Source organism: Periplaneta americana, chromosome 17 (genome assembly GCF_040183065.1).
Source record: "Periplaneta americana isolate PAMFEO1 chromosome 17, P.americana_PAMFEO1_priV1, whole genome shotgun sequence".
Lineage (NCBI taxonomy): Eukaryota > Metazoa > Arthropoda > Insecta > Blattodea > Blattidae > Periplaneta > Periplaneta americana.
Window position 1 is genome coordinate 5,003,596 of NC_091133.1, and position 23,900 is coordinate 5,027,495.

General features: G+C 35.6%; 1 protein-coding gene across 5 annotated transcripts in view; it reads right to left on the reverse strand.

The window, feature by feature from the left end:
• The window catches only part of LOC138692702 (oocyte zinc finger protein XlCOF6.1-like), a 224,278-nt gene that overhangs the window by 182,269 nt on the left and 18,109 nt on the right, over nucleotides 1-23,900 (reverse strand). For 2 of the 5 annotated variants that reach the window (XM_069815840.1, XM_069815835.1), the window contains one exon: nucleotides 16,910-19,904. The exons of the other annotated variants lie outside the window; for them this stretch is intronic. In XM_069815840.1, the coding sequence (XP_069671941.1) occupies nucleotides 18,980-19,904 (925 nt within the window). In that variant the 3' untranslated portion in view covers nucleotides 16,910-18,979. Of the gene's footprint in view, nucleotides 1-16,909; nucleotides 19,905-23,900 lie in introns of those variants that run through there. 5 annotated transcript variants of the gene reach the window in all.

Here is a 23,900-nt window from a genome sequence, read left to right on the forward strand (position 1 = left end):
GCGTAATTTTAAGTGTGTTCTTTCAACATTGACAATAAATAATGCCTCCATTCCAATCGGTCACTCCACCATAATGAAAGAAAAGTACAGTGCCTTCTCTTTAGTGTTGGAAAAGACAAATTTCCAGGAGCATCTGTGCAGATTTGAAGGTGGTTCATTTTCTTCTTAGTCAACAAAGTGGGTACACAGAATATCCTTACTTTCTAGTAGTAGAGCCAAACATGTGCACTGGATAAGAAAGGATTGGCCTCCAAGGGGAGATATGGTGATTGGAGAACACAATGTAATAAATACACCTTTGATAGTGCGACACAGAATCATTCTGTCACCATTACACATAAAATTTAAATTAAAAGCTGTGAATAAAAGCGGTTCGTGTTTTAAATACGTAGCGCATAAATTGCCTGGAGTTACCACGAATAATCTGAAGCAGAAATTTTCTATGGTCCAATCTTGTGCCTGAGCTTCATTTGTTCTTCTTGTGAAAAATTCCTTGGCAACAAGAAGGCAGCCAACTATACTAAATTAGTAGAGATTTATGTCTCTCATTTCAACAGGCTTGGATATAAAATGAGCATTAAAGTCAATTTTCTGCACATTCACTTAAATCGTTTGAAGAAAACCTTGGTGACTTAAGCGATGAACAAGGTGAAAGATTTCACTAGTACGTAAAACCAATAGAAGGCAGATACCAGATGGAATGCACACATGATGGCAGATTACTGTTGGAACATTATGAGGGATTGTCCTGGCAGATCCCATTCTCGGAAGTCTTACTACAAAACGAGTCTTTTCTGCGTCGAATGACTGGAATATTTGTATCATAAACTCGTGCTTTTCATTTGAAATAAGTAAATTTAGTGTATTTCACGTTTATTAGAATTTTTAATGTGTTGCCATCATTTTACAAAGAGATTAATTAAAACAGTACCATAAAATATCTTCAATTCTGACGACGGACCAGAGTAAACAAAGGTATATGGTATTTATGCTGTATCTCAAGAACTAGAACTGACAGGAAAAATTGGCCATTTTTGGAATCAGCGAGTCGAATATACTCAGGAACAGTTCTAACATTGGACGCAGTAAAATGTGTGTTGGCCAGTTTAATTAATCTTTTGTACCGGTATTTACCCAATTGTTTCTTATGTCTTTCAATAAGTGGGCAGAATCGTACATAAAATAAACGTCACAATCAATTTCGGGCATGAACAATGTACAATCATTTTCAGATCCCTTACTTAATATCGAAAACATGTTCTGATTTACTTCACTGTTATCCGAAATGCTACATACTCTTGAAATCACTCTTTTTCTTTCAATAATATGCACAAACTGTCTTGTTATAAAGGTCACTTAAGGGGACACTCAACTTAAAAATTGGAGAAAAAGTGTCATAGAAATGAAAGATTAAATTTCTACACTAATTTACGTGACAGAACTAAATCAATATGCAGAATTCTTCCCCTATTCATTGAGAAGTCACAGTCAAATGCACAAAGCCAAAAAATATAAAATGATAATTAAAAGTGATATTTCAGTTAATGATTGATTAAAAATTGAAATATTTTTTATTTTGAAAAGTATTGGATCTAATGAGCTGAGAGTTTGCATGTTACTTTCCATGTGTATATTAAACTTTTCCTCCAAATTTGAAAAAGATTGGTCAAATAGGAAAAAAGTTCCAAAATATAGTTGAGTGTCCCCTTAAGATCCTGATATTGTTTCCTCAGAATAAAGTGAAACATGTTCGAAGCCAGAGAAGGCAAAAGATATTATGTACGTGAGAATTGTTTTAGCCTCAATGAGGTGATCTCGATTTTCCGCGAAACCAATGATTTTTCCATACCTGTAATCTCTTCACTCATGAACATATAAGGTACACTGCTGTGTAGTAATGGTTAGTGTGCCTGACCGTGAACGAGCGTGCCCGGGTTCAAATCCTGGGACAAGTTACCTGGTTGAAGTCTATTCCGGGGTTTTCCTCAACCCATTAAGATCAAATGCTGGGTAACTTTCGGTGTTGAACCCTGGACTCATTTCGCTGGCATTATCACCTTCATATCAATGAGACGCTACATAACCATACTTAAATGTTGATAAAGCGTCGTAAAATAAAGTATTAAGTGAGAAAACAGATGAGTTTTGCAGTGAAATAGTGAAATAAAGACAATCAAGATTTAAAAAAAACAGTATGCTGGCATGAGAAAAAAATAGTATATATTCAGTTATGGAAAGTAACATAGGTGCCCTACAAAATCACAGAACACGCAAATGAACTGTATATATTTTGTTTAAATATTCACGTATTGTACTTAAATCCATTTTATTCTTACGTTATTGGACTGATACAAGTCAGTAGCTTAATATCAAAGGCGGACATCTGACCCTCAGATCAAAATTTCGATAGATGTGGATTCTTAGACAATTTTACATGCTCTTTTCAATTATGGTGAAACCATAATTATGCAAACTCTGACATTACATTTACAAAATAAATTGTGTTAAAATATTACAAAGAACACTGTGAAACAAAAAAGTGCCTGTAGATCAAAACTATGGAGACGACAGATGTTCGTCAATGCAATTTCATGATCATACTTGAAAGCACGTAAAATTATGGAATCAGAGAATTTAATAAAATATTTGAGCAGGACCACACATCAATTTACACTTCACTGGCTATTTTAAAGCATTTGCAAACAATTAATATTCTTAATAATGGTATTTTAAAATGGGCCTGTATTGCCTATACTAGGGAGCAGGAATATTGGCGGATGGAGGTATACCCCTCCATACTAACCCAACCCACGCTCCACCCCTACTTTAACTGTAAACGTTCTTCGAAGGGTCGCTTCCGAAACATCTTTCACTCCTCGCTACGTAACCTAAAATTTATAACATCGAAATAGTGTTTATATATAAACATTGTTTGTGTGTCAGTATTTAGTGTAATTTCTCTGCGCAGCATTATAATTATTTCATTAAACAACAGCACATGTGAACACTTCATTTGTTATCATACAAACTACTGGTATACAATATGCGACATGATTTTATAACTACTATACTGGTATCGAATAGCATTCGTATTTTGAGGCGAATGAACTAAGAAAATCAGTTGAATTCTTATCTTCCAAGTTCGACAGTCTTAGAGAGGAATTGGCGCACACAAGACATGGACTCAACTCCACGCAGGAGGAGATGAAGAGGCTAGTGCAAGAAAATGACCATCTCAAACAGGAAGTGAGTGATCTGCAGCAGTACACACGCAGAGACAATATAATGCTATTTGGAGTTCCGGAGATCGATGAACAATCGACTTACGAAGTCATTGACCAAATATCGGAAGTCTTAGGCGGTAGTGAATTGGTGCAACATGATGTAAGCGTAGCACATCGCATACCATCCAGGCCAGGGAAGACGCGTCCTATTGTCATCCGCTTCACAAAGAGGAGAAGTCGTGATGAATGGCTCCAGCTGTTCAGAAATGAGGCCAAGAAAGACGACAGCGGTCCTGGGATTGCGACAAAGAAAGTCAACAGGGACCTTCCGGCAGGAAGAATCACAGCAGGTGACCAATTGAAAGCAGTGACCAGAGACCTTTTGAACAAGACAAGGGATGCAGCACGACTGAAGAATTATAAATTTGTATGGACAAAAGACGGTAAAATAGTTGCAAGAAAAGATGAGTAAAATCACTAATGTTGACGATGTAAATAAGTTTTATAAATAGTATTGTGTCGGTTCCCACTTTTAATTATACAATATAATTGCCTTAACAATGGCTAGTAATACTTAGTAATACTATATTAAATGAAATCCATCAGTGCAAATTTAATAATAATAATAATAATAATAATAATAATAATAATAATAATAATAATAATAATAATAATAATAACACAATGGTTTTTAACGATTTACTTCACTGCAATGTGTATATTGCCAATATACTATCAGATCTTAAAATATTTCACTTAAACATTAGTAGCATCAACAAAAACTTTTCCCCAACTCTGTATTTTACTTAATTTTTCCTTTTACTTTGATATTATAGTTCTAACTGAAACCTGGCTTGATCATGACTCTGGCTATGATATTAATGGTTATAAAAAATTGTTAAAAATAATAAGTATAATAAATGTGATGGTATGGATGTATATTTTAAGGAAAAAATCGTAGTGTCTTTAAGTGATATTGACATTTCCCATTGCAACGCTATACACATTTTCAATTAACACTTATTAATGATACTCTTGTTAACCTAACCAATTTACAGATCTCGTTGTCAATCAGTAATAACAGTATTAGCAGAGAAGCCACTGAATCTTCGGACAATTATAAGCTAAATATAGGTAAATCATAAAAGCCTAATATCTCATATTAATAATATGAATTGGGAATCTATATTCTACAATGAAGACACAGATACATGTTTCGATAATTTTTATAAAATACTCTGTAGCCTAATTTGTAAATATTCTAATCATGTCCCTCTCAAATTCTCAAGTAAGTACAAAAAAATTAAATCTTAGATTACCACAGGTATTGTTAAATCAATACGATTTAGGGATAAGTTAGCTAAGCAAGTTAAACGTGACCCACAAAACATTGTTTGATTAAATTATTACAGAAAATATAGAATTAATATTCTCACTAATGTAATAAGAAATCGGAGAATCAAATATTATTCTGAAAAATTCAACAAAAACAAAAATAATCCAAAGCAATTTTGGCAGACCATAAACGAAGCTACTGACACCAAATGTAATAAAAATGGTATATTAAAGACAATTATATGTCGAAATGGAATAAAAACTGAAAATAAGGAAACCATTTCATTTAGTAGCCTACATTTTGAAATTAGTCACTTCACATATCTTCACTTTCACTACTTGCACTGAAGTCATCGTCAGAACTGTCACTTTCTAAATTAATGATTACATTTTGAGTAGTTACGTCTCGAATACACTCTTTCCTGTAATCTTCTTCCTGTAGTTTCTCTGCATGTCTAACACACTTTTTCCAGTCGTCAATTGTAGCTTTGTCTAATGCTTCGTCCAACAAACGTCTAACATCACTAATTTTGAAAGTATTGTTTTTTTCAGCAACCTCGCCTTTCACCTGCGCCCACATTAACTCGATCGCATTGTAATGACAGTGATAAGGAGGAAGCCTTACTACTTCATGTCCCATATTTAATGCGATCTGATCAATTTCATACATCCTATACATGGACTTATGCTGATTCACTATATGCAACAATTCAGGAACTGTATGAGAAGGATCGTGAGGAATGTTTTTAGTCGTAAGCCATGACACAATGTCTGCCTTTCTGGAGTTCGAAGAAGGAAGTTTCTCCACTAACGCAGAATGGTAACTCGCATTGTCCATCACAATGACACTACCTTCTTCTAAACTTTCCAGTAGATGTACAAACCATTCTGTAAACACTGTGGCATTCATCTGGTCGTGGTAGTCCCCGGAATTCTTTGCCTGAAATACAAGCCTTGCCTCTTTAATAAATCCATGCTGTGCTGAACCTGCATGACACACAATTAGCCGCGAACCTTTCCCAACAGGCACCTTAAGTCCACCTGTTGAGGTGGAATTTTGCCAAATGTACTGCCTGGAATGATTCTGATTAATCCACGTTTCATCTACATAAATGACTGGTCGTGGTGGTACCTCCTCTCTAATTAAGTGCATTTTTCTCAAAAATGATATTCTCAATGCTACTATGTCGTTTCTCTGCATTAAAAAGCGTCTACCATCGTTGCACTTCTTGTAACGGTAACCAAGATCTTTCAGAATTCTGCCCATCGACCATTTTGAACCGGTAAAGTTGGTTTTTTGTTTCATGATTTCCGTTACCTTACCTCTGGTGGGATATAATCCTTTCTCGTAGAACTCTTGAACTCCTACAAACCACCTCCTTCTCGAAATCATCAACTTCAGTGACTACCTTCGTATGTGGTACATTCTTCTTGGGGGAAGAGAAAGATAGCCCTGGCACTTCCATATTTATTGTTTCTCCTGCTGATTTAGCTTCTGCACAAATTCTTTGAACTGTACGCTCAGAAACTCCACATGCATCTGCAGTAGCTTTCTGAGTTGCAGATATAACACTGTTAATGTCCTCACATGTTTTAAGTTTTTTAAGTATTCATAAACACTATAAATGATTCTTTTCGCTTGGCTCCGCGTATCCGCTCCCTTTCTAGACATGTCGCTCAACTAGACACAGAAGCAATTAATTCCACTGTTAGTATTGAAAAATACTGTTTGAATATGTACACAGTGAACAAACAACAGCTACGATGACTATATACTCTCTCAATACACAACGATTGGCTTGCAAGCAACTACACCGAACGCATCGATACACTGTCAGCCAGTCATCCCCATGGACAGGTCAGAAGAGAGGGGGTGGTACGTGCAAAAATGTGCTATGTACGACCCGCCAATATCTTTGCTCCCTACTATAGTAATGTTAATAATGTATATCCAGCAATCGGATTAGCTACTAATCGGTCAGCTAATATTTTGTATATTGTTTGGATATTAGTAGCCCTAGCATTTTACGTGACATTCCAATAATACAGAATCAAATAGAATCAACATATTTTGTAGGCTTATATGTAAATATCTTGATTATTATTTGACAATTTTTACTATTATACATAACATTCCAGTAATGATTAAGGATTAAAGAATGAATAATCAAAGCAGAAGCCATTAATGCAATGGCTGATGAAAATGGCAAAGTTGACGTGCGTATAATTAGTTACCTATTTCAGCAGAAGGATCGAATAATTCAAGAATTGCGTGATAAAATTGAAATTATGATGTGTCAAATGGCACTTATGACGAGGCTACTACTGAAGGAGAAATCTAGTATAATTTGTATGTCTACGAAGGACAGTGCAGTGCAGCATACTTATGTGAAGGTGAATAGTGATAAGATTAATGAAGTTAGTGCAGTGTCTAAAATTAATGTGATTAATGATGATTAGAGCGGTGCAGACGGAGCACATGACAATTTGGCATCATAGCAAGGGTTCCGATGTTAGTCGGCGTGTTCCCTGTGTACAAGCGACGGTCATGTACACGATGTGTTGACGTACAGACGACACAATAGAAATGACACAGTTCTCTAACGTTTCTACAATTAATTTCCTACAGATACTTTAGTAAGATTTCAAAATTACAAAACTAATTAACCATTTCATCCTAAACAAATAATATACTGTGACAGCGACGTGAGATTCGAACTCACGACCAGCGTCCCGCGAGAGAGAGCATATCGCGCGGGCTTCATGAAGCATGAGGGACGGCGCGACGAGGGGAAAAGGAAAGGCCCACGCGACGAGGGGAGAGTGCACGCGCAACTGCTGCATGCGGAGTAAGGAGGAATGGACCTTCTCGACCCTTCCAGAAAATGCGTCGAAGTGGAGATATCCAGATAATTCTCTACACACCTGTAGAAGGTTCTCGCAACTATGATTTTGCTATAAAAGAAGAAGCGCCAGCGAACTAGAGGAGAGTTTTCAGTTATTCCGTCAGTGAGTAAGCCAGAGCAAGCAAGCCAGAGTTCGACTCGAGTGTGCGTCCGCATCTGCGTCAGCATCCGAAGGCCTGAGTTCGAGTGCAGTGGACCGCAGTTGGAGGGACCTGAGTTCGAGTGCAGTGGACCGCAGTTGGAGGGACCCGAGTTCGAGTACAGTGAACTGTCTCTGAAGGTCTGTGGTTCGAGATACTGTGAACTCGAGTGACTGAGATAGAAGAACTGTGAACTGAGAACTGGTAGTTCTGATTTGTAAATAGTGCTTTGTAAATATTAGTTAAGATTAACAGTTCATTGTTGTGCGTAATAATCCAAGTAAACTGTCATTGTCGTCGGTGGAGTGCTATAACGAATACTTTGTTGAGTGAAGATCCAATTGTTGACGAGAGCGTTTAAGGTGAATTGTAGAAAGGAATTATTGTTGTGACGAATAAATTACATTGTTGTAACTAATAAAACTTACAATACTGTATACATGTATGATTTCATACAGTACGCAAACAAAATCACTGTTTATTTGTAACGGGTTCATGATATTCTATTCGCAAAAGCACTTGAACAATTGTTTTTTGTTTTTCCTTCTCTTTGCAATGAGTGTGATTTATTAATGCACATGTGATACATTATCAGATTTCTTCCAAATATTGTTACAATGCACAACAAATGTCATTTGTAGTTATTAACAGAAAACGATTGTCGTCTATCTGATAGCCTGGCCTTATATGTGGGTGGAAAAGCTTCTTTCTACGTCTGTTGAAACAACTGGGGCATACGTAAAATCCTGTACAACATTTTTTTCAACTTCTGTTAGTTTTTCAAAGAAATCCTTATCTCCAGAAATACTGTCACTAATCTTTCAGCGTTTATAATATCCACCATTTTTTTTCAACTTATTTGTTATTTTCGCAGATATTATTTTACCAATTTTATCGTCTACTTGAGTCACTTTCTTCCAGATATTTCGCACTAGGGAAATCTGATCAACCAATTTTGTACCAGACTTTTCTAAAGCTGTTATGCAATCAGGAATAAACCTGTAAATCGATTCAATGTATTCCAGTTGTTTTATGCTTGAATCAATTAACAAAAATATCACCATATTCGGAATTAAGTCTCTTAAAATTTGCCGAACGAATTTGCTCCGGCTTATACATCGTAACACTAGATCCGAACTGTTCTTATGTTTCTTTAGTACTGACGTTTGCTTTACTACGCTGTACCGACTGCTTGCAGCTATCCTGTGTACTGCAGAGTCAGACCTCTGCAGGTATACAAGGTGAATTTACAACCCTTGCCCTGTTGCCAGTGTGTCGAAAAACTGCTCCCTTTGCACTGCTCTAATGATGATTCATCTATTAACGTTAAAACATCCGACGATAAACCTGCACATAGTAGTGTGGTTAAGGAAGACGAACAAAGTACTTCTACATGGGTAGATGTAGTGAAGAAGAACAAGATGTTTGATTAAGACAACATCTTCAAGCACGTAGCATCAAAAGGAGTGTAAAGCCCATCTCACCTGTTGGATAGTGTGCGTGGTACCCCAGCCGGGAAACCGATAAGAGAACATAAAAAGTGATGGTGAGAAGACAGTGATACAGTCAGAGTCTAAGGAAGCAATAAGTCGAAGGCAGGATCGTAATGGCGTCAGCTCCGACAAGAGAGATACCATGTAAGTAACTCAATATATATTTTGTATATATTTAATAAATCAAGTAGGGTTTCATTCACAAATCAAAAGCTAAGTGGAAAGTTATTAAAGATGAACTGGGACAAAATAGTAATGATATAAAAAATATCAAACTAAAATGTGATGGTGGAGAAATATGTGACCCCAATAAAATAGCAAATATATTTAACGATTATTATGTAGGTATTGCAGAAACTATTCTGGGTAACAGTACAGAGATTAAAAACAATAATATAACAAAACACAAGGATAATTGTAATAGCATATTCCTAAATCCTACTAATGAAACAGAAATTATGGAAATTATTAAACAATTTGGGAATAAAAGCAGCTGGCATCAATGGGTTTTCAGATTTTATTATCAAAAAATATTTCCTAACTATAGTTACTCCTATAACTTTCATAGCAAATCTTTCACTGTCAACAGGCTACTTCCCAGATAGTTTAAAAATGGCAAAAGTGAAATACTTAGGCCTATATAAAAAAGGACCACAGCTGGAAGTTCAAAATTATAGACCAATTTCCTTACTCTCTGTTTTTTCTAGGATAACTGGAAAGGTTATGCACAAGAGGCTTGTATCATTTTTAACCCAACATAATATAATTGTTGAAAACCAACATGGATTTTATAAAGGTAAATCAACTAATACGGCAAATATAAACTTTTTAAAAAGAGTATGTGAATCTATTAACAAGAAAGAAACAGGAATAGCATTATTTTTAGACCTTTCAAAAGCATTTGATCTAGTCGATCACACTATTTTGCTAGAAAAATGAAAAATTTTATTGGATTAGAGGCTTGGCACACAGTTTGCTTACTTCTTACCTGGAAAACCGTGAAAAAAGGACAGAGATCACTTGTAAAGAAAATGGTGAAATAATAAATTATCTGTCTGAGAAATAACGTATAGGGTATGGTGTTCCAAAGGGCTCAATTCTTGGACCAATTCTATTTTTGATATAGGCCTATATAAAAGATTTAGAGTCATACATCAGTCATGGACAACCAACTTTTGTTTGCAGATGATACCAGTATCTTTTTATCAGGAAAAGATGTCAGTACCATGCGTTTTCTTATAGAAAGGACAATAAATCAACTAGCGGAATGGTTTGAGAGAAACAGACTGGTAATCAATTAGTAGGAACCCATAGCCATTTCTTTTCATCATTCACAAAACAATAATTCTGAGTGCCCGGTCATAAAGTATCAAAATGAAACAATTCAATATCCTTACTTTCTTACTGGCTTTTAAGGAACCCGGAGGTTTATTGCCGCCCTCACATAAGCACGTCATTGGTTCCTATCCTGAGCAAGATTAATCCATTCTCTATCATCATATCCCACCTCCCTCAAATCCATTTTAATATTATCTTCCCATCTACGTCTCGGCCTCCCTAAAGGTCTTTTTCCCTCCGGCCTCCCAACTAACACTCTATATGCATTTCTAGATTCGTCCATACATGCTACATGCCCTGCCCATCTCAAATGTCTGGATTTAATGTTCCTAATTATGTCAGGTGAAGAATACAATGCATGCAGTTCTGTGTTGTGTAACTTTCTCCATTCTCCTGTAACTTCATCCCTCTTAGCCCCAAATATTTTCCTAAGCACCTTATTCTCAAAGACCCTTAACCTATGTTCCTCTCTCAAAGTGAGAGTCCAAGTTTCACAACCATAAAGAACAACCGGTAATATGACTGTTTTATAAATTCTAACTTTCAGATTTCTTGACAGCAGACTGGATGATAGAAGCTTCTCAACCGAATAATAACAGGCAATAACAATTCAATATTCTTACAGTACAAAATTTCTTGGTATATAGCTAGATGAACATTTAAAATGGTTCGTACACCTTCAGGAACTAGGGAAGAAATGAAGTAAAATTTGCTTTGCCTTGCGATTACTAATAAGAGCATCATCTATTGAATCTGCTCGCACAAAGTACTTTGCATACTTTCACTCTATTTTAAAGTATGGTATAATATTTTGGGGTAATTCACCTAAAGCAATCCAAATATTTAAACTACAAAAGAGAGCTATTAGAGCCATGGTTCAAGTACCTCAAACTACCAGCTGCAGGCCATTCTTAAAAAAAAAATACATTTCTTGTCATTACCCTGTATTTATATTCATGAAACCTTAAATTTTATCAAACATAATTTGTATAGCTTTCCTACAAATTCAGACACACACCAGCACAATACAAGAAATAAAGATAATATTTTTGTTGAATGTTTTAACACAACTCTATATAAAAACATTTTCGTTCATGCTGGTCTTCTTATGTATAATGGTGTAGCAAATTATCTTAAAGAAATATCTGTACATAAAAAATTTAAGAAAGCTCTTTACAAAATTTTAATCAAAAACCGTTTTTACAGTATGAACGAATTTATGGCTCCTAAAGATTGGGAATTGCTGAGGTGTTTGTGGGGATGAGCTCCTACAAACTATAAAATACCTCCATAGCTTGCGGCTTATAGCCTCTTCCCATTAAACTCCTATCACCTACCTGCACGTGGTGGAGCTGCTTTTACTGAAGGTGAAGGTGTGTCTGGCGAGTTTTCGGCGCCATAAAACCGATCAGCTCAGGGAAGGTAGATCTCTTTAGCCTTGGTAGGCAATCTACCTAGGAGAAGGTACTCCGAAATAAAACCCGGTCCTCCAGAGCGGAGGTTGTGCAGTGGGCTGGTTACCCACTCACGTAAAAACTTACCAACTCATAAGTCTCTAAGGAATCAGCCGGATAGCAATCAATTAAGACGACAAGGCCATAATAAAGGACAACGAACTGGTATTAAAGATATTTTACATGTAGGAACCTGGAATATAAGAGGAGGATTCAATATAAAGGAACTGGAGCTCATAGAAAACTTGAAACAACGAAATATCAATATTGCCGTTATAACAGAAACTAAGAAGAAATTGAGAGGAACAAAAGACTTAAAGAACTATACTTTGATCTACAGTGGAGTTGAACAAACACAACGAGCAGTGGGTGGAGTAGGTATCCTAATAGATGAAAAATGGAAAAGAAAGATAGAATCTTATGTCTACATAAATGAAAGAATAGTGATTGTTAGATTTAAAATCGATAGAGGACATTTATGTCTCATAGGGGTATACGCACCTGAGGAAGGAAGACGTGAAGATACTGAAATATTTTATGAAGAATTACAAAAACAAGTGAATAAATACAATAAAACTGATCACATGTTAATATTAGGAGACTTGAATGCCCGAGTAGGAAATGTACCAATAGTAAATATAGTGGGAGCATTTGGTGAAATTACCTTAAATGAAAATGGTAAAACACTACGAGATTTTGCTACTTTTAATCAGCTTAAAATTACCAACACCTTTTTTCGAAAGAAAGACATAAATAAATATACTTGGAATGCAAGGGGCTCACGCTCAATAATTGATTATGTAATAGCCAATAAGAAAATGTCTTCCCAAATTCGAGATACCCACGTATTTAGAGGCAATGATATAAGCTCCGATCACTTTTTAGTTACTTCAAAGGTTGAAATATGGGCAAGATGGAAGAAACTAAAATGTTCAACGAAACTTCAAAATCAGAATTTTAAATTTAAGGTGCATCTTCTACAGGAAGAGAGTATAAGGAACTTATACCAACAAAGACTCACACGTGAACTGCAAATGGTTGAAACTAAAGACAATATTGAAGAAGAATGGAGTAGGTTAAAATCAGCAATATTGAAAATAGCTAATGAGGTACTTGGAAAAAGTAAAACATCAAATCGGAAAAGGGGTCTGAAAATATGGAACACAGAAATAGCTAATAGTATTAAAGAAAAGCAGGATGCTTATAAATCTACTTACAAACACGAACGGATGAAGCTTGGGAAATATATAAACAGAAAAGAAATAAAACAAAAAATTTGATAAAAAGATCTCATAGTGAATCTTGGGAAAGATTTATTGCTAACATTGAACATGACATCCACGGAAGACAGAACGTAGCCTTTAAGCTTATGAAACATTTGAATAAAGCAGAGAAAGATACTGCAAGTATTAACATTATTACAGAACACCAATGGATACAACACTACAGAAACTTATGGTATGATGAAAACTGTGAAGAGAATTATTATGTAGAAAGTGACAGTAGTTCTATAGATCAAATAGACATAAAAGAATTAGAAGCGGCTTTAAAAGTAACAAAAAATAGAAAAGCTACTGGATTGGACGGAATTAATGCTGAACTAATTAAATATGGTGGGATGATATTAAAATTCTGTTTCCTTCATTTTCTGAACATGTGTTGGAAAAATTGTTCAGTGCCCATGGAATGGAATACAGCCAAAGTTATTTCCCTATTCAAGAAAGGTAATAGAAATGACACAGGAAACTATAGAGGAATAACCTTATTAGATGCAGGATATAAAATCTATGGAAAAATTCTTAATCAAAGATTACAAGCTATTGCTGATGTAGTAATATCAGAGGAACAATCAGGCTTTAGAAAAGGACGCTCATCTAGTGATAATATATTTATAATGAGGCAGATTATTGAAAAACGTCGAGAGTTTGGTTTGGAAACCCACTTAGCATTCATTGACTATGAAAAAGCTTTCGATAAAGTGAAAAGACCCCTTTTATGGAAAATACTGGAAATAAGAGGCTTTCCTAAGCACCTTATTAGTGCCGTTAAGAGTTTATATGTAAATACCAAAATAGTTATTAGCTCAGGTTTTAAAGTGTCAGAAGCAATTTTAACAAATTTAGGTGTTCGACAAGGGTGCAGTTTATCACCCACTCTGTTTAATTTATATATTGACGATCTAGTTTTGAAGTGGAAAGATGAAATACAGACTGCGATTAAAATAGAATCTAACACACCTTTAAATACTTTACTATACGCTGATGATCAAATAATTATCCAGGAAACAGAAGATAACCTACAAAGAGCAGTGTATAGATTAAGCCAAAACGCAATATTTTACAATCTAACTATATCTGCAAACAAAACAAAGATAATGGCTTTTAAAGGGAAAAATCCTGTTAGATCTAAGATAATAGTAAATGGAAACATTTTAGAACAAGTATCCCACTTCAATTATCTAGGATGTGATATTAGTTTTAATTATGAGAAAGATATTGAGAAGAAAGTTAATAGATTTCAGATGATATGTGGAACAACTGGAAGAACTTTAGGAAGAAAAGCGAGAAAAGAAACTCAAATGAAATTTTATAAAGTTATGGCTGTACCTACTCTTATATATGGCTCTGAATCATGGACAATAACAAAAAAAGAAGAATCACGTATACAATCAGCAGAGATGAAATTTATGAGATACGTAAGAAGATGCACTAAAGCCGATAAAATAAAAAATGAAACAATAAGATCAGATCTCAATATTTTCTCAGTACACGACATGGTAGAAGAAAATAAAACAAAATGGAAAGATCATGTTGACAGAATGGCAGAGAATAGGCTACCAAAGAAGATAATGAATTATCGCCCGATCGGGAAAAGGGATCTGGGTAGACCTCGCAAGAGGTGGCTGGACGATAGAGACCGGAACAGGTGATATCACCTAAACCTTGAAGGGAGAAGAAGAAGAAGAAGAACGAATTTATTGAAAATTGTCATAACTGAATAGAAAAAGAACGCCTTACTTCAAAAATTTTACTTCCTCTTTTCCAGATCCTGACTTCGAGAAGGATGCCTTCTCATGAAGAAAGCTTTGATCGAAATTGACTCCAAACTGCTAAATGAAATGTGATTTGTTTGTAAAGTGTTATATCTGTTCTTGTCATTGTTATTTGTTATAATATTGAAATTATTTATAATTAAATTGAAATTTCGTATGTTGTAGTTTAGTTAATGTACTACGTTGTATTTTAATTCTGTTGTAACTTAGTAATTATGTTACTTTTGACATGACCCATATCATGTATCTGATCAGTTGAATGCAGTAAATGAATATTAATATAGAATGAGAATAATGTTTCACGATAAAAACTCCAGAATTGCTAAAATGCATGTTGAATTTAATAGTTTTATATTAAATAAATGTAGTTCTCATCTAACAAGAATCTTCCTGGCAATATGTACATGAGATACTTTCAGACAAACTGTGATACCTGATGAAAACTACAGTTGAATGTAGAGCTTGTGCCTAGCACACGATAAACTTTGTTTACAAATCTTTTGCAGCAACGTAAATCACGTTTTCTGTCAGTACTATTCGTTGTTCTCCGCAGTAACACAAGTCTAATCAAACATGGTCCTAAAAGTCGTACAGCTTTACTACTGCCAATAAATGCAGGGTTGCCAACTTAAAAAGCTTTAAAAACCTGTCTGATCTTAAAACCTAGCTGGTTTTACGCAACCCCTCCCCCCCCAAAGGATAGCTAACTAATACAAAGATTATATTTTCTTCAAAATTTGATAAACGTCATTGTTAATACGTGTTATGACATTTGTATTGTCCGTCCGCAATTGCCTCATTTAAGAAATTTCAATGTCGAGATTATTCAGAACCTCGACAATCGAGGCAGAATTAGCACCACTTACAAGGAGAGGACACGCTCTGTATATCACCAAATGAAATAAGATTGTGTGACATGAAAGTACAAGAAGTACTGTTTAAAGTCATACCTGGTATGGGTGGCCAATGACCCCTCGTTTTGAAAATATTGGCTATTGTGTGTGACACATACTTCCGTTAGGTGCCTAATAGGGAAGCATTAGACTATGTAACAGCGTAGCCCATATGGTTGGATGTTAAGTTCGAATCTTAACTGGTCCTATATTTTTTTCTTTTTAATAATGATTAATATTGTGATCACAGTTAACTATTTACATACCTATGTCATATTTCTCAATGTATTGAATGCTTCATCATGTTTTAAACAAATTACTAATTAACTAACATTGTATTGTAAAGGATAAACAATGAAATACTGCTCACGTAGGAAGGTAAGATGTGTCACTGGCGTGTTCTATTTCTGTAGCAGCTATTCCATTTCATTTTGTACCCGATTCATTATTATGTCATAAAAACACACAAAACATACATATTTCCTGCACTATACACAGCAAATGAAAGAAGGTTGTCCACAGTCACACACATTTTTCCACACTTCTGCTGCGAAACAGATATCCTTCACATTCACAAACACTTCTCGTTCGTTTATCAATTTTGATCCATACCACGCATATTTCAACATGGCTTTGAATATAGGAACTGACAACTGAATGTGAATTAAAATAATAATAATAATAATAATAATAATAATAATAATAATAATATCAAGCTCTAAAAAATTAGAAGGCATTAGAATTCGAACTCGGGTTGCCTGGATGACAACTCAGCATCCAACCACATGAGCTACGCCGTTATAAGGGTGTTTAAAAAATATGAGGCATAATTTCAGGTATGTATTTCCCACATGTAGACAATCAAAATAGTTCATTACAACATGTGTCCGGAAATGGTTCATTTCCGAGTTATGGCCTTCACAACATTGAAATTCACTGGAACGTTTTTTCTTTCCGCAGGTCGTTGTCATTACAGAAGATGTGCAAAATGTCCACCTCCTGCTCGAATACAGACCTCACATCGATGTCTCATTGACCTGCGAACACGATCCCAAACTCCAGGAGTATTGCGTATGTTCTCAGAACATGCCACAATTCGATTCCGAAGGGATTCCAAATCAGGCACCGGAGACGAATAAACCAATGATTTTAAATGGCCCCACAAGTAGAAATCGAGAGGGTACAGATCAGGTGAGCGTGGAGGCCAAGCAATTGGGCCACCTCTACCTATCCATTGATCAGGAAACCTTTGATCCAAGTACCGGCGAGCCGTACAACTGAAGTGTGCAGGAGCGCCATCATGCAAGAAGTGAATGTGTTGACGATTGATCAATGGAGTGTTTTCCAGGAAGTTTGTGTACGCCTGCCCCGTAAGTCTGTTTACAAGTACATGGGGCCAACTAATCAATCACCAATGATACTGGCCCTCATGTTGAAGGAGAACCGCACCTGGTGATGAGATGGAACAGTTGCACGTGGGTTTTCATACGCCCATACATGCTGATTGTGGAAATTTGTTATGCCATCTCGTGTGAACTGTGCTTCATCTGTAAATAATACGTACTGAGGCAGGAAAGTTCGGATTTACACCACACTGCTGCAAGAACCACTGACAGAACCTAACTCGTGCAGGGTAATCTGCTGGTGACAGGGCCTGTACACGTTGCAAATGATACTCTTTCAACAGTCTCCAGACAGTCGTATGAGGAACATTGACTTGCAACGCTACCCTTCGTGTGCTAATAGGAGTCATGTTCACAGCCTCCAGAATCTCCTCCTGTACTTCTGGAGTTGTAGATCTTGGTCGTCCCCTTCCCAAACCAGGAGAGTTAAATTTTCCATACTCGCACAGACGGTAATGGAGACGTACAAATGTCTTCCGATCTGGACATTGTCGCTGTGGGTACCTCTCCTGGTACAAATGACGAGCCAGCGCAGCATTGCCGTCCGCCTTACCGTACATGAAGTGTATCTCTGCCAGCTCTTGATTTGAATACATGTCGCACAGTCTAATGCCTACACAACACTGAATGTAACCTTCGCCTCGGAATGAACTGTCAGAGTGCCCTCTTAATGACTCCTTTGACGGCAACGACCTGCGGAAAGAAAAACGTTCTGGTGAATTTCAATGTTGTGAAGGCCATAACTCGGAAATAAAGCATTTCCGGACATATGTTGTAATGAATTATTTTGATTGTCTACATGTGGGAAATACATACCTGAAATTATGCCCGTATTTTTTAAACATCCTCTAGAGTCTAATGCTTCCCTATTAGGCACCTAACAGAAGTATGTCATAAATAGTAGCCACCCATACCAGGTATGACTTTAAACAGTGTCTCTTGTACTTTCATGTCACAAAATCTGATTTAATTCGGTGACATACAGAGCGTGTCCTGTCCTTGTTAGTAGGCTAGATCGAAACCCCCTCCCCCCCCGGAAAAAAATTGATTGGGAGAGATAAGTATAGCGTCAATTGTTTGGATACAAATATGTCACTTGGCGCATAACTGCACTTACTATGAACACCCTCTGATATGATCTCTCTAGACTGTGTTCCAGTAATTTTCATTAGTGCAGTGCAAGCTTAAATCGACTGCTGGTTATGCGTAACTCAGTGGTCAACCCGCAACATAGTACAAAAATCCATTGATCCAGGGAAAGAGGAAAATCAACAAGATATTGGCTTCTCGCCTATGGACAAGTGCAAGCTTTTTTTTTTTAAGTAATTACAAACAAAAAAACTTCCCTCCAAAATTACACATCCATGGCTTTTAACAAATATGTACACGAGCATGGTTTTTTAATCTACCTGATTGAGCGTAGAGCTCTACTTACATTTGGCACTTAAATGGCTCCTCACCCATGTAAATGCTTCCTTGAAATTTCACAATTCCTACAAACATTGCAATTTCACAGCTTGAGGCTATGTGTGCACGTTCATACTTCTTCTGATTACTAGATTGCGAAAATTTAATTCCTCGTATCTCAAAACTGAATGGCTCTCGTGTATGTACACATGCAAGCCGTTTAGATCACTCGATACCGAAAACTACTTTCCACATACACTAAAACTGAATGGCTTCACTCGTTTGTGTAAGTGTTCATGGTTTTCCTGATTGGTAGGTTACGAAAAACTTTTTCTCATATATTACAACTCAAAGGCTTCTCGCCCGCGTGTATCAATGCATGTTTTTTAAGATTATTAGATTGCAAAAATTTCTTTCCACATATATCACAGCTGAAAGGCTTCTCATTGACGTGTAGGAGTGCATGCCGTTTTAAACTACTAGAATCCGAAACTTTCTTTCCACATATATCACAACTGAATGCCTTCTCGCCCGTGTGTACGCGTTCATGCTTTTTCCGATGAATAGATTGTGAGAATTTCTTTCCACATACAAAACAACTGAATGCCTTCTCGCCAGTGTGTACGAGTGCATGTTTTTTTAAACTGTTAGTTTGCGAAAATTTCTTTCCGCATATAACACAACTGAAAGGCTTGTCACCTGTGTGTACGACTTCATGCCGTTTCAAATGAATCGATTGCGAAAATTTCTTTCCACATATATCACAACTGAATGCCTTCTCCCCTGTGTGTACGAGCGCATGCCTTTTCTGATGAATAGATTGCGAGAATTTCTTTCCACATAAATCACAACCGAATGCTTTCTCACCAGTGTGGACAAGTGCATGCTTCTTTAAACTACTAGCTTGGGAAAACTTCTTCCCACATATATCACAACTGAAAGGCTTTTCACCGCTGTGAACGACTGCATGCTGCTTCAAATGACTCGATTGCAAAAACTTCTTTCCACATATATCACAAGTGAATGGCTTGACCTCTGAGTGTACGTTTGTGTCTGTTTTCAGATGAGCCAAATCCAAAAAATCATTTACACAAACATCGCTAATCAACGGTCTCTTGCGCTTGTGTAACATATGATGTACTTTGAGCCTTGCCGAGTCGAAAAACCACTTTCCACAAACATCACATTTGAATTTCTTCCCATCTGTCTGCAGGCACTCAGCGTCTGTAATACTGTAGCTGGAAGAAGGCATTCCAATGCTGTGAAGAAAATGTGCTCTTAGTTCGAGCAATAAAGACGAAAGCTGAATAAATCACAAAAGAAAATTACATTAAACGGAAATATATGGATAGTACAGACCACAAGTGGACACAAGTCCACTCTTTGACATTTTAAGGGTTTGCATGAATTACACTATATAAAAGTGAATACTTTTCAGGGCTACTACAGACCAAGTCCATAGTTCATATTATGACCACTAATGGCAGCATTGGCTGCATCCTTGGAGTCAACTCTCAACTGTTTACAAAGCACAAGGAAACCAAGTCCATTATTGATAAGGTGTGCACTGTTATTCTTAATTGAAAGTTACATTTACTTAAAGTAGGGAAATACGGCTACTACAGTTCATTTGCCATCATGTTTAATAAAACATATGCAAACACATGCTTCGATTTATGAAAATAGTGTTCTGCATTCTGACTCATGCACAGGCCAAAATCGGAATGTAAAAATGGCTCTATCACTTATAAAGTTGACAAAAAATCCTGACATGGTAGTAAAAAACCATTGATCACAAATTTTTGGTGTCTGGTCATTCTTATCAACCAAAAGGATGGCGATTTTGCTATTATTGACAAATATAGTAAGAAAAAGGAGTTCATTTACTCGACACAGAAATGGTTTGACATATTGGGACTGTTAAAATGCAAAGCACCAGCATTTGAAGTAATCATCATGAAAACAGATGGCTTCTTATCGACTGAATCACTTGGGGATCCAGCAACAACAGGGAAAACCCCACTGAGCGTTCATTGAATAATTGTCTTATTGATACCTGTCTCTAAATTTGGAAAATAAATTTCCTAGTTGCTCACTGGCTACTTTACATAATATTAAGCAAAATGGACTCTATCCCAGAAGACGTGACGTAACAGAGGCTGATTTGTTGTCCTACATTCTGCTCTATTCCAAGGTTTTTACAAACGCCTACCATGTCTTTCAGAATGTACAAGGTTATCATGTGCTTCTACATTTGACTATGAAGATGAAATTGATGAATATCAACATGTTCACAATGTCATAAACATCCTTACCTTCTGTATGTTTCTGTTTTGTACTTATTGTGAAATAAATAATAACAATTAAAATGTTAGTAATAAAATAATAATAATTACATGTATACTAGTGTTAAAGGTTATGTTTTATTTAACAATGCTCGCAAACTGTTTGTATCAGTATCGCCGTGTGCTGGAATTTTGTCCAGCAGGAGTTCTTTTATATGCCACTAAATCTACTGACATGAGCCTGTCGCATTTACGCACACTTAAATGCCATCGACCTGCTCCAGGATCGAACCCGAAACCTCGAAAATAGAAGACTAGCGCTATACCAACTACGCCACCCAGGTCGGTTATACTAGTGTTGTTGATGTTTGTATTGTTTTGTTAGAGCTATGACACAGAAGCTCTAAATTTTCAGACCACAAATAGATCAAGTCCACAAACTGTTCTACTTCAGGAAGAAAACTAATGATAAAATAATTCTTACTACATTTCACCATAATCACAGTTTAAGATTAAGTCTAAAATGTAATTACAATGACAAACAGAGTTTTCAAATACTCTCTAGAATTAATTTATGGATTAATAACTTTAACATCATGTTTCTCGTAACATGACATGCTGGACTTGTGCTCTGTAATATTATAGTCAATAAATAATAAGTAATGCGGAAAACAATTTGCAAGTATACAATTCTACTTATGTTAATTCTCATAAATAATTTTTAGTTGGTTGTTTTACGATGTTTTACCAACAGTTATGGTTATCTAGCATGTGAGTGAGATGAAGGTGAAAATGCCAGCGAGATGAGTACAGCAGAAAGTTACCTAGCATTTGCTCTTAATGGGTTGAGAGAACACCTCAGCAAAAACCTCAACCTGATAACATCAATCAATCAATCAATCCTCTTAACATACCGAGCTGTTTGCTGACAACGTAAAGTCCACTATAGTCCACTGTAATGTTTTCAAGTCTTGTTTTTCATCAGAAATGAGTAATTTGATCGGTGTTCATTATAGATGCATGTTGCTAGTAGCCAGAGGTGGGGTGTAGTCAATATATACTGCAGGGCTGTGTCTTCTGCAACTGGTACTGATGATTTTAATTTACTTCTTTTGTGGTTTATGGATGGACGTATAGAAGAATGTGTTCCAGAGCTTCATCATGATTATTACACCACAGACAAGTAGGATTATCAGAAAGGTGAAATCGGTGTTTTGCAATATTATCGACTTTCGACAGGTATGCCACAATGACTAGGTATCATTGAAATGTTATCTCCTTTTGGAGTTTTTTTTTTAGTTTACTTAGTTGTTTCTGAATTGGAATAATTCTATGCGCATATAGGTTTGGGACATATATGATTATATTAAATATAGCTCCCTTGGAGCTGGTAAATATGCAAATAGATTTTCAGAAATTTGAGTAACACACTGAAGAGAAACATCAATAGTTAGCAATTCAGTGTCAAGACTGGAGGAGGATGAACATGGTACGAAGTAACCTTCTTGATATCTCGGAATATAATACTCTGCTCCCGATGTCCCTGATAACTTAATCAGTGTTACAATTTCATCACTTCTTACATCGACTACACCAGTAGTCTACTTCTGATGCATTTAAGTAATGAGGGATGGCTACTATATTTGTGTTTGAATGTTTTATTTTTGTTTAAAATGTGGATCTTTGACATGGAAAGTAATTAATGAAGTGCATGCAATATATTTTCTCTTTTTCAAGTAAAATTCCGGTATGAATCCCAGCAAACATCAAAATTATAATCTAATAATTTTATTGAGAGTTCAGTCTAATTGACATATCACAGTTTAAAATCAATAGCACTTACAAATGTAAATGATCATTGCATATTATAAAATTGAAATGCAAACATTTACGCCCTTGGGCATCATCAGGCATTTGACTCATAATATCTGATACAATTTTTACCATATCTTTGCTGTGCAATGTGTACCAGGTAAATTGGTATTTACAATCTTGTGTATATTAACAAAACAACTATTTACATGCTTAATTCTATGGTAAATGACACTCTAAAATTTTAAATGAATAGAGATATTAAAATTATTTGTGATAAAATTGTAACTAAGATTCTGTATTGATATTATATTTCTTAGTTATAAAATTATGATCATTAGAATAACATATGGAAACATATGATTCCTCTTAAACTTCATAACAGGCCAATATACTTCGGTTAGTTGAGTGTATGTAGTGCGAGCATTGATCTCACTGATTTGGAAATCCATTCAACAAGATGCATTGCAACTATGTTAGCCCAATTCCCTATAAACCCAGTCCTTCAAATTGATTTTAATATAAATACGAAAAAGGTCAATACATATAACCTAGTGCAGTATATAAGAACGTAAATAATGGACACCCCCATTGATGGATTGCCAAATCAGTAAGATCAATGCTCGCACTACATACACTCAACTAACCAAAGTATATTGGCCTATTATGAAGTTTAAGAGGAATCATATAATGTTTTCATATGTTATTCTAATGATCATAATTTTATAATTAAGAAATATAAGATCAATACAACATCTTAGTTACAATTTTATCACATATAATTTTAATATCTGTATTCATTTAAAATTTTAGATTGTCATTCACCATAGAATTAAGCATGTAAATAGTTGTTTTGTTAATATACACAAGATTGTAAATATCAATTTACCTGGTACACATTGCACAGCAAAGATATGGTAAAAATTGTATAAGATATTATGAGTCAAATGCCTGATGATGCCCAAGGACGAAAACGTTTGCATTTCAATTTTATAATATGCAATGATCGTTTACATTTGTAAGTGTTATTGATTTTAAACTATGATATGTCAATTAGACTGAACTCTAAATAAAATATTATTAGATTATATTACATTATACTGACTATCGGAATATCTCAATCATCATGCTTACTAACACATCAAAATTGTTCAATGT